Below are 15,636 nucleotides of genomic sequence, written 5' to 3'. Positions count from 1 at the left end.
AAGTGACCTTTCCTTTGTGGTGGTGGTTCTTACATTTTGCTTTCTGATAGCATGAGACCTCTGTCCTTCCAGTCCCTAATGAATTATGCACACCTGTGTTGTCATAAATTATGCAAAATCATTAGTTTACTTTCAAATGATCTTCTATGTTTTGGCACGTCAGGCGCCTTGACATAAACTCATTGGTTGCCTAACAGACTCTTAAGGGAACTGTGAACACCAGCACAGCTCAGCCATTGGCTCTGCCAACATAGTCATTGGAGTTGCTCTACTTCTGAGTGCATCAGATTTGCATTGCCAAGAGAGGTGACAGTTAATCCTGTTAATGAGCTGCTCCCTCTGGTCTGCTCCACCTCTAAGATTTTTCTCTGTATGTGTTAGAGGAAAATTCCTGTGATAGAATGAATTGAGAGTCTAAAGCAGGATATTGTTGTTCTTTACTCAGCAATTGTTTGCTTCAGACTTCGGGTAGCATATTCTCTCTCTCTCTCTCCCCCCCCCCCCCTTACTCAGATGTCGCCTTCCAAGAACTCTTGAGTCCTTGAGAATTCCCCTGCCAATATGTTAGTGAAAAATTATTTCATCTGGCAGGAAAGAGGATTCATATTCCTTTTAACTGGAAAAGATTTGTTGAGCATGGAGCTGTGATGTCAGTTACATCTCTCACACCTAACAAATCTCTTCCTTTCTGCCTCCAAATCGGAATAAGTTTATCTGATATTTTACTTTTCTTCGAGTACTGAGGACTTGAATCAGTTTCCCAAACATCCTCTCCTCTTACCCTGTCTGAAAAGACTTAAAATCCCACTCCTCCTGTGATCTTTTATGCAGTTTGTCAAGTTCAGTCTTTGGTCATTTTAGAGGGTTTCAAAAACTCATTGTAACTTGTCATGAAGAGCATTTGCTCATGCAGAATCTTAAGTGTACAAAGAAAATCCATGGAAAGATTCCACTCAGAGTTTGGAATCTTAAATTGGGTCATGAAACTCATCTTTGAGTAGAAGAATGATCAGAGCCCAAATAACAATTTGAAACAAGAGGTTGATGCCTCATTTAGATGATAAATGAGGTTTCATCATTACACCATCCAAACTTAATTGAGTTCTTTACAGATACGCCTCTGGGGTCTGAATGAGCTGGATGATGCGTCTTGGTTTTGACTGAGTTAATATAATGTACTAAAGTCTCCAGTAAAAGCCATTGTTGTCTGATATTGGCCTGATAATGGATGTGCTACTGCCAGCAAAATGTCAATGAGGGCATTAGGTTACCTTTCACGTGTTCCCCTCACACGTATGACTGTGCTCTCCAAATCAAAATGGCAGGGAACGATCTGTCTACCTAGTACTTACTCTCTTTACTGTGAGAAGCTGCTGCTGTCTAACCTGCATTCTCTTCAGGACTGGCACTGATGTAATTTTGCTCAATTTATTTGTTTGGTTCTTTTGGGTGGGTGGCAAGGAGACCGTGTGGAAAATTTCAACCTAAAAGGTGACTGCTTCAGGAAGTTGTGTGTGGAAAGTGGCTTGTAAGAGAGTACCCTGAAGTGTGGCAGGTGTTAGAGACCCACTCCAATATGGCTTGGGCTGGGACTTGACTCCTTCAGGAGTGGTCAGCACCATGTGTAACTCCACCATGTTCTCCTTTCTGAGTTCTAGTCTTGTGATGTGATTAATGCTCATTGACTCACCAAAGATACCAAGCTTCTCTACAGCCATTGCTAATGTGTAATTTATGGAGAAAGTTGCACTTCGCTCTGTTCTGAGCGTGTCTCCAAAAATGCCATGCTAAATTCACTAGCCATAGGGCAAAGTCCTCACTAGTGACTTTCTGATGTGTGCTGACCAAAGTTTATCTGCACACCTGAACCATGAGTACACTGCATTGAATTTGAGCTAATAGGTTCCTGTTGTGCTGCACGTCTTCCATACGAACGGTGGGCAATCAGACTTCCAACTGGAGAGAGGCGGTCCTCTTCGGACAGAAGATTTTAGACATCTTGCTTCTGTTGGGCTCTAGACTGGCATCTGTAGACCTGTTTGCTGGAAATGGAGATAAAAGTTGATCTTGTAGGCGACCTAGCCTCAGGGTAAGTGCAGGAATTCCTCTGTCCAGGGCATCCAAAATTTGCCCTAGTGAAGATTACTGTAAATAGGCAACTTGGTAGGAGCCAGAGAACTGCCCCTCATTATATTAGCATTGAGCAAGTTCAGCTGCCTGCATCTCAACTATAGAGGCATGTTTTTCTGATCAAGATCAAGTGCTGCATTAACAGGACCTGTACTGCACAATGCAGATTGTTTGAAATTGGTTCCTGAACCTAGTGCTGGGATCCACTATAGCCAGCAAACCGATCTGGAATGCAGTGGCCACCAACACTTCTTCACTAACCTACTCGGTTAGATAGTATGTAAACTTCCATTAGAAAGTTTCTAATCTTGTTGTTGTGATACTCTAGTTCCACCCATCACTCAGTGGCTGAGGCTGGGCACCAGTTTCCTGCTGGCTTCAAAATGGGAAGCACTTCTCTGTCTGAACACTGTTTAAATATTAAACCCTTCTTACTGTTAACTCCCTATTGATACATCATAAGACTTGCAGGGGCTTTCTTCCATGCTGGGAATGGCAAATGGCTCTCTTCTTCAAGATGACAGCCACCATTAGGGAGCTGAGAGAAGTTTGGAAAGCTAGTTCAGTTAGAATACTGTGCTAAATGGTTGTACCTCTCTTTGGAGTTCTCGCAGGGTTTCTCCAGCACCCCCGAGCAGAGAACACCTAATAAGACCATTCTGCTGCCCTCCTGTAAACAAGCACTGACTTTGTTTGATAGGGCACTGTCATGAGGCAATACGATTTTGCTGAAAAGAAGATCATGCGCTGATTAAAAGTAGCTTTGCGCTTTATTGGGGAAGCAGAACCGTAGGAAGAAAACTAGATAGACAGCACTAGGACAAGAGACCTAATATATTCATGTGTATCCTCTAGTCTTCCTAGAAACCCCCCTCCAGTCTTCAGGCAAATAATAATTTTGCCTGTGTGGCTTTTAAAAGCTTTTGTTCAACTTTTCCCTGGGGAGAGAATTCAATAACTCCTGAGCAACATTTATTAAAAAGGTAAAGGGGAAGAAAACTCTTTGACTTTGTGTTTGGGTTCTAAGGCTAACCCTAAGTTGTAATGAAAGAGGTATTGGAATGAAGCTAATTACAATGGAGTTAGTATAGTTACTCTGATAGCTTCTTATGGGGAAGGAGCTTCTCCCTGGACTAATCTGTTTTGCTGGAGGTAATAACCAGAAATTATAAGATTTAACTGATACTTCTGCATTGTTGGAAAGAATAATATGCAGTGAGAGGGGATTGTTCTTTAAAAACACACACTTGCACTTATTCTGGAGACCTGTTCTTAGTAACTGAAATGGACAAAGAATCCTAGTTGCTGAAGCCGTGAGTGGGCAGAGCTAGACTTGTTAAGCTTGGAAATGGTCAGAATCTTACGTTTTCAGGCAAGTGCCAGAAGGTCCAGACATATAATGCAGAGACCTTTCCGCTTGCCCCACCACACCTCGTTGTTCTGTACAACGCGTTGAGGAGCACAGCAGCTGTGCGGCAGTGTATGCCACACCTGGCATTGAGAGCCATACCGAAAGCAGGGAAGCACTTGTCCCCTTGTGTGGTTGGCTGTGAACAAAAGCCATTTTAGTTTAATAGGATTTTGCCCCCAATGGAGCACTGGGACAGGCAACTCTGTTTGAAATGGCTGTAATGAACTCCCAACTTGTGCCCTGTGAGCGGTAGCGACTGATCCTGTTCCTTTGTCACAAAGAATGATTGACTAGACGGCTAGCGCAGTTCAGTAGCTGGGCAAATGGGGTCATGTGCAGAAAGTGTCAATGGAGGGGGTTTTGTCATCCCAATATACTGAGTGTACAGTCAAGCAAGCCATCACTCCAGTATCAGGGCTACATAGCTAACAGATGTCACTGCTTAGTATCCTCCAGGCTTTCAAGTGAAAGAGAGTATTTGGGGATAGTATTACCAAGCTAACACAGCTATTCATTATATAAAGTTGAAATGCTCTTTCCTCTTCTTACAAAGGCATAGAATTCCCTTGCAAAAGACACTTTCGGCTTTTAAATCCTGCACCGCCCCACAACATCCTGATTGAAGAATATTAATTTAAATAGTCCAGTTTAAATAGCTGGCATTCACCCTCGGCACAGGGACAGTGCGTTCCTTAATCTGTACGCAGCCAGAGACATTGTGTTCATAACAGTCACCAGGAGCCCATGTTTACCCATTTGTCTCTACAGATACCAGGAGCCGGTGGGGCAGGGGATGACAAAGGAGTAGATTTGTTTCAGCTAGGAGCTGCTAGGGATGATTTAGTGATATCAGTTGTAGGCTCTGAGTGAGGTTTTTTTCCCCCTCTAGATAACTCTAGAGTAGGCCAAATTCTGGTCTGGTACAGTGACATACATCCAATTAATTCCAGTGGTTCACTAACTGCAGTGGAGTTTTTCTACATTTCCAGTGGGTGTGGCCAAGCAGGATTTGACCCAGCATTTACCTCTTACGTTTCTGAAAACAAGACACTTTGGCACACAGAGAAGAATGAGAATGTAGAGCGAAAAAACTAGATAAGTTCATGGAGGATAGGTCCATCAATGGCTATTAACCAGGATGGGCAGGGATGGTGTCCCTAGCCTCTGTTTGCCAGAAGCTGGGAATGGGCGATAGGGGATGGATCACTTGATGATCACCTGTTCTGTTCATTCCCTCTGGGGCACCTGGCATTGGCCACTGTCTGAAGACAAGATACTGGGCTAGATGGATCTCTGGTCTGACCCAGTATGGACATTCTTATGTTCTTAATGTCTTTAGACAACAATGGCAGCAGCTACTTCCTCTGACTCTCCCTGCAAAGCCTGGCTTGCCTGTGTCTAAGCTTAGTGGTTGGCACAGGTACAGCTACTCTGCCTGGGGATCATAGAGTGCAGGAAAAGCCTGAGGGAATCTCTGTCTGCTTTTAGGGGGATGAAAAAACATTCAGGGTCAAGTCTTCCCAACAACCTTGTTTCCACCAGGACTGAGTCCTCTGAGAGTGTGCTAGGAGGCAGCTGGGGGAGTGGACTTGGAAGGAATAGCCAGCAGTGTGACTGAGGCTTCATCTGTAGCACTCTCAGAAGTGACATGTGCTGGCTCTGCCTTGGGGAGAGAGGACCCCAGGAGAATGAGTAACCCACATGCCAGCTTCCTTGTACTAAAACAAATTGCCTGTTTCTTTCTTTGATGGTTGGAGCTACATAAAAGAAACTTTGTACGACTCCAGCCCTGCCATCTGGAGCCAAAGCTTTCCGAGCAGAGGAACAGCACCTGAAAGAGGGCAGCTTTCAAGTTTCCATTCAAGTCTCTGATCAACAATGTATAATTAGCTTGGAACAACTGTCCCTTTCAATATTAATTCACCACTTTATGGAGCATTGTGTCCTCCATAGGGGGATTGGGGCTTTAGCAAACTGACAGTGACGCATCTTTGCTTCACCCAGAAAGGACAACTGTTGTGTTTATCTGTAGTTCAGCAGTTGTTACCGGAAGTAGCCAGAGTTTAAGCCCATCTCCAGGATGTTCTCCTGCGGAATATAGATTTCAGAAGCACACCAGTGTCTTGATGCAAATAGTGAATGGGATCTTACCAAACGAGAGACGGAGAAATTGTACTTCAGGGTTTAGAGTTGACAATGAAAGAATGCTTAGCAGGCTGCCCCTGCTTTGCTGCAGTAAAGAGAAGGTGTTCGGAAATAGTGTCATTAGTGGAAAATCACCCCTAAAGTTCTGGTTGATAGCTCTGTCCTACACTGCAGGCCCTTTGAGTCAAAACTCCACCAGAGCATTCCACTCTTTTCAACTAGCGGACGTTGCAGATTGTTCTGACTTGCCCGTGCGTGTTGGGTAAAGCCTTCAAAACAAGTTGTTTGTTTCTTGTTGCAATTGGGATTTAGGAATTACTTGTAATGGGAGTTGCACATATATTTTTTTTCTTTCTTCTTTTTCCACTCCCACCCATTGTCCTGGATGCTGTACACCCAAGAACTATTTAATTTCCTCTTGTACAGGTCTGAGCCCATTATCAGTGCTTTTAAGGTTGCATTGTGTCAGAGCACAAACAGGGCCTGTGTACTGATGCCTCTTCCATGTAATGCCTTTTGATAGTGCTTCTAGTTCTGTCCAGTCAGAAGCTGGTTTTCTAGCTCTAGTTGTGGGGGGAAAAAAAACAAAAAAACGATGCAATGAAGAAAATGCTTGAATGTAGCTTGAGGGATTTTACAGACACGTTTTGCTGTTTGAAATGGATAAGTATTCTGTACCGTAAATGCTTTGGAAAGAGTTGGAAGTAACTGTACTTGACAGGTCTATAATTAAAACTTATTCTCTTTCAACTTTGAGATGAAATGTCAGCAGCAAAATACTTCAGAATTTCATCATAACAGTGAATGATTCCTGAAAGGTATACTTGTCTCTGTTTGTAGCTCCGTGCTGCTGAGAGAAGAGTTCTAACAAATTTTGTTCAAGGGCTGTCGTGCAATTTAAAAAAATAATTGTGATTAATCAGTAATAGAATACCATTTATTTAAACATTCTTGGATGTTTTCCACATTTTCAAATGTGTTGATTTCAGTTTCAACACAGAATATGAAGTGTACAGTGCTCACTTTATATTTGTTATAAATATTTGCACTGTAAAAATAAAATAAATGGTATTTTTCAATTCACGTAATACAAGTACTGTAGTGCATCTCTTTATCATGAAAGTTGAACTTACAAATTTAGAATTATGCACAAAAAAACTGTTTTTAATGCAATGTCAAACTTTAGTGCTTACAAGTCCACTCAGTCCTACTTCTTGTTCAGCCAGTTGCTGAGACAAACAAGTTTGTTTACACGTGCAAGAGACATTGCTGTGCCTTCCTTTTTACTTGCCTTGATCCTCTTTAGAAAAAGTAGCAAAGTGGTTTTTTTTTTGTTTTTTTTATTTAATGTCACCTAAATGAAGCAAGGAAATCCATCAGTCTGAAAACCAACAAGGTATATATACATCCAGGAGTGAATGAATTTTGTGAACAAGATGTGCATGGCCTCAGTTAGGGGCTGAGAACTAAAGTGACAGGCTGCACTGAAGGCTGCTGAATCTTTCCACCAGTTACACCTCCAAGGGCAAGAAGGCCTATGTTAAGTTCTCCTCACACCTTCTATGGGCCATCTTAATTATCACTTCAAAAAGTTTTTTTCCTCCTGCTAACGATAGCTCATCTCAATTGATTAGACTCTGCCTGTTGGTATGCATACTTCCACCTTTTCATGTTCTCTGTATGTATAAATATCCCCTGTCTGTGTGTTCCATTCTATGCATCCGAAGAAGTGAGCTGTAGCTCACGAAAGCTCATGCTTAAATAAATTTGTTAGTCTTTAAGGTGCCTCAAGTACTCCTGTTTTTTTTGCGGATACAGACTAACACGGCTGCTACTCTGAAACCTGATAAACACTAGAGATTCTGGCATAAAAGAGGAAACGAGTGGCTGTGCACATCACCCATTTCCCCACAAGCCAGTCTGGCGCTCTGCGTCTTCGGCCCTGCACTAATAGTCACTGGACAGATCTGGTTTTATGTGATAACTAGGGCAGCCATGGAATCTCTCAGCATCTGGCAGAGTAATGAGGGCCGTACCTGTTCAGCTGTGGGTCCTCAGTTACACATCCTTTACCTTTCCTCTGGCGTGTAACTTGTCTTTTAGCCAAGCAATACACTATGTGACCTGTATGTTCTTTCCTTTCAGTACGCATGGAAAGAGCTGGAGGAGGACGGAAAGAAACGCTATGAAGAGCAAAAACTGGAACGACTGGTAACTAAACAGAGAAATGGAGACATCATCTTCCCTGTTTTCAACCCAGGTAATGCAGGCAGCCAGAGTGGTGATTTCTTAAGAAATCAGCTTGCAAAATTCTTCACACTCTCCTTCTCTCAGGCTTCCAAACCAGTAGGATAAGACCGAGTGTTAACTTGGTAGAGCAAGGTCTTCACTGCACCAAAACACGAGTTCTCCACCTTATCCGTCCCGTGACTCCATGTTGTAACTGAAAAAGGTTTTGGGCCCCATTCCTGTTTGCCTAAAAGAAAAGAGGGGGCTGAAACCCCCCAAACTTGTTTGCAGACTCCAGGATGAGAGCCTGAGAGTCAGACTGAGGTCTCCATCTCTGCGGGGCAGTTAACTTGGGACTCTAACTGAAAACTGTTCTGTAAGTTCTTCTAACATGCTGACTTTGGGCTGTGGTGGAGACCTGTACTTTACTGATAGGGACCCATGTTTCCTCTGAATTTTCAGCTTTGTTTTGTTACCCTCATACTGCTTAGAACATGTATTGACACACTACCTGGGTATATTACCAATAACCAATTCTTTATATAGCGCTTTTCATCCATTGATCTTGGTCCTTTAGAAAGGAGGTAAGGATCAGATCTGCCATCTTACAGAGGAGAAACTGAGGCATCGAAGTGAAGTGACGTGCCCAAGGTCACCCAGCTGGCCAGTGGTAGAGCCAGGGATAGAGTCAAATTCTGTTGCTCTATCCACTAGGCGTCACTGTCTGCCCTCTTCAGACTGTGGGGCATCCAGTTTGGCGGGTGTGGAACAAAGTAGTTTTAAAGGCTAGCCAGGTACCTCTTCATACACACAAGATTAATGGAACGCCTCAACCCACCTTTCCATTTCCCCTCACCTCATCCTCCGGCCCTGGTAGACGGGCTTGGGAGGAACTTCTTCCATGACTTACTGGTAGAGGAAAATGGGTTCTTAAGGTTAATATTGGCGTGTTGGTTCTTCCTAGATTTTTTTTTTCCATGCAAGATCCTGCTCAAACTGCAGGTGGCACCTGTCTTCCCAGTCTGTAAACCCAGGAGTCGTAGAACACTTTCCCTGGACTTACCACTGCTCCATATTCCTCCTTGTTACCTCGTGATTCCCCGCAGGTGATGTGTGCTCTAGGCATGCCTGCAAATAGACAGGCTCCTGTTCTAGGCTACAGGAGGGGCAGCCCTGCAATTCATTCTCTTCCTGTTTCTGCAAGACTGGCGTTGTAACACCCTGTGTTCAGCTCCCACCCTGACGTGTTCATCACACCTCGTGGCTGCCCACTCCACTCAGATGTACGTGTAGCTGTGCCAGACACACTGTCCTCTTACAGCCCGAGCCCCCACATTCCCATCAGTACTTGACTGTCAGGATGACCAGTTCTATTCCTGGCATACCCTGACCTTTTAAGGGTGGTTTCCTGCTCATCCCTGACCAACATCCCTGCTTTTTAAAGGCTGTTCGCACCAGGATGTGGGGGTCTTTCCCTGGAGTTTGTCAAGATAAGGTATTGCCAGCCTCAAGAGATCAAAGCTCATGACTCAGGCTATCAATCATGATTGGCCCCCAAAAATCATAGACTAAACAAATGAGTATTTTTTTAAATTGTCTTGACTTTTTAACTCCCCTCTATTCCTGTGCCAATGTGTGAGAGAGAATTTCAGCTAGAAAAGTCAACCTTTAGTGTGCACAAAAATGCATACCTCTCCCTGGCTGCTCAGATGACCTCACTTACCCCTTCCTGACCCCGGAGATAGGAGAAGCTGACATCACTGTCTTCCCCTCTCAGCAACATTTCTCTACCTCCTGCTGCCCAGGATCGTCTTTACCTGTGTCCCAGCAACACCATTTCCCTGAGTCCCCCTCCTCCCTTGCCGCCTCCTGCCACAGGGCCCTCTCTGATCTAGTGCCATGCAGGCAGGCAGGGCAGATCTGTCCCCTCCCCAAGGCTCTCATACAGAGTTCTGCTTCTGTGCCCATCCCTGAAAATCGTGGGATCTGAGGATCTTCGTGCATCACTGTGACAGTGCCTGCTGCAGGGGCCAAAATCCCGTGATTTGCAATCTGTTCCTGAGACTTGGAAACCCTGCCTCTTCCTCTGGCTGTTCGGAGGGGAGTCCCCTGCCCATCACTACTCCCAAGATGTGAGCACTGCCATTCCATCACTGTTCTCTGCAGCCCCTCAGCTTCCACCACTGCCCACCATGTCCTCTGCTCCCTCTCGTTCATCTTTCAGTGTCACTGCTGCTCCTCAGTCTGTCCTGTCCTGCTGCCTGAACTGTACAGTGGCCGCCATTTTGCCTGTGGCCAGGGCTTCAATGTCATTGAAAACAGTGGGAGGTGGCAGCCAGCCATCTTGCTGGCTTCAGCCCCAGTCATGTTAATAAGAGATGGTGGCCGTTTTGAATATTGGTGAGTTGGAAAATTTGTGAGTTGGGCCTGTCGTCATGGTTTTATAAGACAGGTGGTAAAAAAAGAGCCCAAAATTGCTAGTCATAAAAGCGTGAGAATTGCAATACCTAGAGCTTGGTTTCAGTAGAAAAACTTTCATTTCTGTCATCTGAACGTGTGTGTTGGGCGTTATGATAGCGTGGCTGAATGGCCTCACTCACTTACGCATCTTACTCAGCTGTTGCTGGAGAATCAGGTTTCCCTCTGCGTGCACTTGCTGAAGAAACCCATCGTATGCCACTTAACATAACTCCTGGACTCGGCTAGCCAGTGTTGGAGATCCTTTGTCAGTGTGTAGCTATGAGATCAAATGCTCTTGGCTGGAGTTGTCAGGGTGTGTCTGGAGATCATCAGAGCATCTGGAAATCTCCTGGCATTCCATGAGGGACATTTTAATACTGGCTGCCCCTTCGGCTCAGAAATTCTGACTCGCTAGCCGGCTTTGGGTTCCATGTCTGATGTCTCGCTGCCCAGGTGACTTCTCATGCAATTCTAAAAGCTCCCCCCATGCTGTACCCTTATTGCGTGCTTTGTAAGAGCTGCTTGTTTCCTCCTCACTCCTGCAAAGTGCCGCTTCCCAGGTGAGAGAGCTCACTTTAAGGAAGCCATTATCCTCCTGGAATTCTTGTCTCCAGTATCACCAACAGGAGAATTTTCTATCGACTTATGCCTTGTGTAATCAGAAACCCAGATCTCTCCATGCACTTGGGTAGGAGTGTGTCTGCCCATCACTGTAAAAGGGCAGTGATTTCCAGTCTCCCAGACGACTAGTCTCCAGGTAGGAAAACTAATAATGGACTAAACTAGGTTACTTACCTGTAGCCTGAGGCCTCCTGAGTTTGCCCCTTCAGAGACCGCCCCTCCGTCTGCCTTGCTTGTCTTCAGGGAGCAGTTGGGTTTGACACTGGAAGCTCGGAGCACTGAGGAGCTGAGCTGCTGCGCTCGGCTATTTATAGCCCTCACGTGGCATAGCCTGTGCAATCCAAGAGTGTGCATCTGTGGCTTAGAAAAGATGCACAATTCTGGCTTTGTTCAAGTGTCTCTGGCTGTGAGTCTGCAGTCTAAAATAACGTTGCGAGATCTGAAATATAATTTGAGAAGCTGCTAGAGCATGTGACTAAGTAAACTTGTAAGTCCCTTTCTGAGGTGGAGTTATGAAAGAGATGACATGCAGATTATTTTTGCCATTTTGAATAGAGGCTCTTCCTCTACAGCTTGTTAATTTTAACTACCTTTAAAATTTTGAGACCAGTACACGGTTTCAGGCATTTGGACAGTTGTTGCCTAGCAACAAATCACAAGGGGCAACTGTGTTCCTTTGGTCTCGTTCCAGAGCCCGATAGGTTTTATAAACAGTTCCCCTTGCTACACCACATGTCTATACCCAGGTGAAGATTAAATGGCTTCTTAATTTTTTCAGCAGTGACAAACTTTCCTTTTTAAAGATCAGGAAAACTTAACTTTTTTTAAATAAGTGTGAATGTTAGCAACACATCTGGCTGCATGCACAGCTACTCTGAAAGCCTGAATACGTACAGTATCTGCCAGTGCTCGGAGGTGAAGGGGGAGCTGGCATGCCCAGGCTTAGAACTCCCTGTCCCTGCAACTACTGTCCCAAATGGCAGCAATGGGAAATGCGAGTTGGGCAGCCACACGTTCAGACACTGGTATCAACGCCTGTTTCAGAAAGTGTCTGAGGTGAGGAGCTGGGTAGATCAGGGGATTCCCAGTGAAACAGGAGCCGTTCCTTGGCTTTTTAGCCACCGGTTCAACTCTGGCCCCCATTGGCAATGATGGAAAGCCATTAACTATCATTTGGCTTCCTGTGTGAAATTGGACAAGGGTTAGACATCACCGTCACAATAGACACTGATGGAAATCCTGAGTTGAAACAGATCTAGAACTGAATGGGCATGAAGACTGACTTGGCTTCCTACTCATGGGCATTTCCTCCACATTGGGCTGGCATGGAGAAGCCTGCCCGTCTGCTGTGCAGTAACTGTTCTTTATCCCAATGACGTGTCTGTTACCAGCACTGAATTCCTTTACTGTCCGAGCCCATGAAGATAGAATTCTGTAACATCACAGTGCACGCGGACTCTACAGACCTGCAGTTCTAGCACACATGCCGGGGGGGGACTGTTGTCCGTTATCTGTTTGCTAAAAGAGGGTTCCTAGATAATGAAAGCCGCTTATGTACCTTTTTTCTTTGCTCTCCTTGCCTCACAGATAGACAGAATAAAGGTAAGGCTATTTCAGTTAATTAATGCTGTGTTGTGTGGATGTAGCTGGAAAATATACATTAAGGAGAGATTTTTAAATGCTATTTGTTCTACTGTTACTCGGGTTATTGAGTTGAAGGCCATAATGGCAAGCAACTGTCTACCAGATCTACTTTTTTCTAAATATAAGCCAAAGTTAGTACAAACTTCTCACGGAACATAGGCTTTTAAATGCAGTTTTCTTTACCATCATATTTGGGCAAAATCTTGCACTTAGACATTTCAATGCACCTGCATATGAAGCACCATTGATAAGTTCAGATACCAGTTGCACCTGCAGTTACAAGTGGGTACAAAAATAGAAAGTGTTAACACTGGGCTGTAGGCTGAGTCCTTTAACATATTGGTTTCCCAGCACATTATTTTCAGAATCGTTTTTATGATCTGTGGCACTGAAACAAACACACTGATTTTCAGATGTTAGCTTGTGAAGATCTAGATTAAAAATAAAGCCAAGTTTGTAGCTTAAGAAAGATGGTTAGTTTGACCACAGCGAACCTTTGTGTGTCAAATGGCCTTTCCTCTTTTCAAAAACTTGCTGACTTTAAATGTACATCACAATTTTTAATAAGGTAGCACAAAGACTTTGTCCTGTATAAGGTGAGCTAAAAGTCTGCTTCAGCCTCTTAATGCATTCTTGTATGTCATTGGGAATTCTGATGATTAGAGTCCAAATCCTTTATGTAGTGGGTCTGACCTCTGTTTTTTCTTTCCATAGAGCCGTACACTGTAGGCTATAGCCAGTCCAGCCTGATCCATCTGGTGGGCCCATCAGACTGCACTCTACATGGATTTGTACATGGAGGTGAGTAGCTCTGGTTTTACCACGGTTGCATAAATGTGATGTGTAACTTTAGAACTCAACTGCCAGGCTATTGTTTAGCAAGAATTAAATACCATAGATGTAAAGGCTCTTAATACCCAGCATAATGAAATCACACTCTGACTCCGGGTCCGTTCACACAGCCCGTGGCAGTGAGCTCCCAGCCTGGGTCAGCAGCCTTGGGTTGGCAGGACTTGCACTAGCGCTCTAAAAACCAGTTGTAAACGGGGCTTTGAAGCTGTGGCCTGAGCTGCAGCTCGAGCTCTGAAGCTAGCCCTGTCCCTAGGCTTCTGAGCCTGAGCTGTGGCCCTAGCCACAGCTTCGAAATGCGGTTTGCACAGCTATTTTTAGACTGCTAGTGTGAGCCCTGCCAACCCAAGTCTGTCCACCCAGGCCGGGAGGCTCGTTGCCTTGGGCTGTGTAAACGGACCCTTGGGGGCTCTTACAGAAGAAGGGAAGTGGGGAAAATACAATTTTTTTTATTTGTAGTGTGGTAGCACCTAGGAGCCCCTGTTGTGGCCCAGGCACTCATGCTAGGCACTGTGTGAAGCAGGGCCGCCCAGAGGATTCAGGGGGCCTGGGGTCTTTGGCGGCGGGGGGCCCCACTTCGGTGGTAATTGGGCGGCGGGGGGTCCTTCCGCTCCGGGACCTGCCGCTGAAGTCCGGACCTGCCCCGAAGACCTGCGGCGGGGTCCCCCGCCACCGAATTACCGCCGAAGACCCGGCACTTCGGTGACGGGTCCTGCTTTGGCGATAATTCGGTGCCCCGGGGTGGAAGGACCCCGGGCCCCGCGAGTGTTTTCCAGGGCCCCCGGTGTGAGTGAAGGGGCCCCCGAAAATCTCTCATGGGGGCCCGGGACCTGGGGCAAATTGCCCCACTTATGCGCTCCCGCGGCCTTGGTGTGAAGATATGAAGTGAGTCAGTGAGACCAGATTAGATTAGGCTGTGCTGAGAATTGTTTACTATGAGCACTTCTCAGAGAGAAGTATCTAAATTCCCATCTACATTGGTGTGTGATACCAGCTCTGCAAGTGTTGTTCAAGGAGAGTATATTGCATATTCACAGTGGTGCATCAATTCTAAACAGACATGCTCAGATTGTTACGTTATTAAATATATTTGTGTGGTATGTACTTCTATAGGAATTGGATTAGTTAATGCCTGTACTGTAAAGTACTTCATTTGTATTGAAGGAACTGTTTTTCAGCTCTGATTTTCCTAGTACTTCAGTTTTAGTGACTTTAACTACAATAAAATTCCCTAACTGACCCTGTTGTGTTGGTCACTGTTGCATGACACTTTCTCCTTACCTTATCCCCTCGTGTGTCTTGATCTCTGGAATTTGGCTCACTTAAAACAGTAGTTTTATAATGTCATTTCCATGAAAAAATGACTGACTGCAACTTTAATGTACCAATGTGTGAAACTTATTCACTAATACGGAGTTTGATATCTGCATGAGCCACTACTGTTGGTATTCTGGAAGGATCAATAACAGTCAAGTGCCTGTTAACTCACATTCAGACTAGGAAGGAATGTTTAGGTGCTAAATTACTTTCAACTTTCTACAAATTGCAACACTTTTTTGTCAGTTTATGCAAAAAAGTCTCTACTGTTATATGCTCACTCTTCAACTGGTATTTTGGATCTGTTTAGCAGCAGCTTCACAATGCACCATTTACTTGTTTAGCGTGTTGTATATACAGTTGATTCATAAGATGTGCTTAACATCAAGCACAGTCATCTACTACAGTAGAGAACAGAGCATGTGCGGCAGTATTGAGACTGGATGAACGGAGTAATGGTCTCAATGGTGCAATTTTCTCATTTACCTACAAAGGAATCCAAAACTAAATAAATCAAACACTCCAGTGAAGCAGTAATACAATAAATGCTTTCTTTGCAGAGCCATTAAAGGGTCATTCCCCTTTATCTACATGGAAGGAGTTCAGAGTTACACCTTGTGAAGTGTTAAAGTGCTGGGAATATTCAGCTAGCTTCTTTGTTTGCTAAGATGTCATGTTATGCAAATGAAATGTCTCCATTGCCTCACCCCAATTTGGGGAACCGGGTGTCTTCCTCCTGTTGCAGCCACTGGGGGTGGTGGGCCTCAGGCTTTGGTCCCCCCGTCTGGGGTCAGGTAGTAATTTTTGTTGTCAGAAGGGGGTCATGATAC

At 44.8% G+C, this 15,636-nt stretch overlaps 1 protein-coding gene and 1 long non-coding RNA gene across 8 annotated transcripts in view; one reads left to right on the top strand and one right to left on the bottom strand.

Annotated features, from left to right (window-relative positions):
• The window catches only part of ACOT7 (acyl-CoA thioesterase 7), a 90,323-nt gene that overhangs the window by 30,248 nt on the left and 44,439 nt on the right, over window positions 1–15,636 (top strand). For all 7 annotated transcript variants that reach the window (XM_039509001.1, XM_039509004.1, XM_039509006.1 and 4 more), the window contains 2 exons: window positions 7,832–7,946; window positions 13,355–13,441. In XM_039509001.1, the coding sequence (XP_039364935.1) occupies window positions 7,832–7,946; window positions 13,355–13,441 (202 nt within the window). The remainder of the gene's footprint in view (window positions 1–7,831; window positions 7,947–13,354; window positions 13,442–15,636) is intronic.
• LOC120387822 lies at window positions 1,780–12,398 on the bottom strand. The gene is made up of 3 exons (XR_005590363.1): window positions 12,280–12,398; window positions 11,171–11,350; window positions 1,780–2,042 (listed from the first exon to the last, which is right to left on the bottom strand). It is a non-coding gene; the product is annotated as an uncharacterized LOC120387822 (long non-coding RNA).

Source organism: Mauremys reevesii, linkage group 21 (genome assembly GCF_016161935.1).
Source record: "Mauremys reevesii isolate NIE-2019 linkage group 21, ASM1616193v1, whole genome shotgun sequence".
Lineage (NCBI taxonomy): Eukaryota > Metazoa > Chordata > Testudines > Geoemydidae > Mauremys > Mauremys reevesii.
Note: the sequence above shows the minus strand (reverse complement) of the source record. Positions and strands in the feature narration are given on the sequence as shown.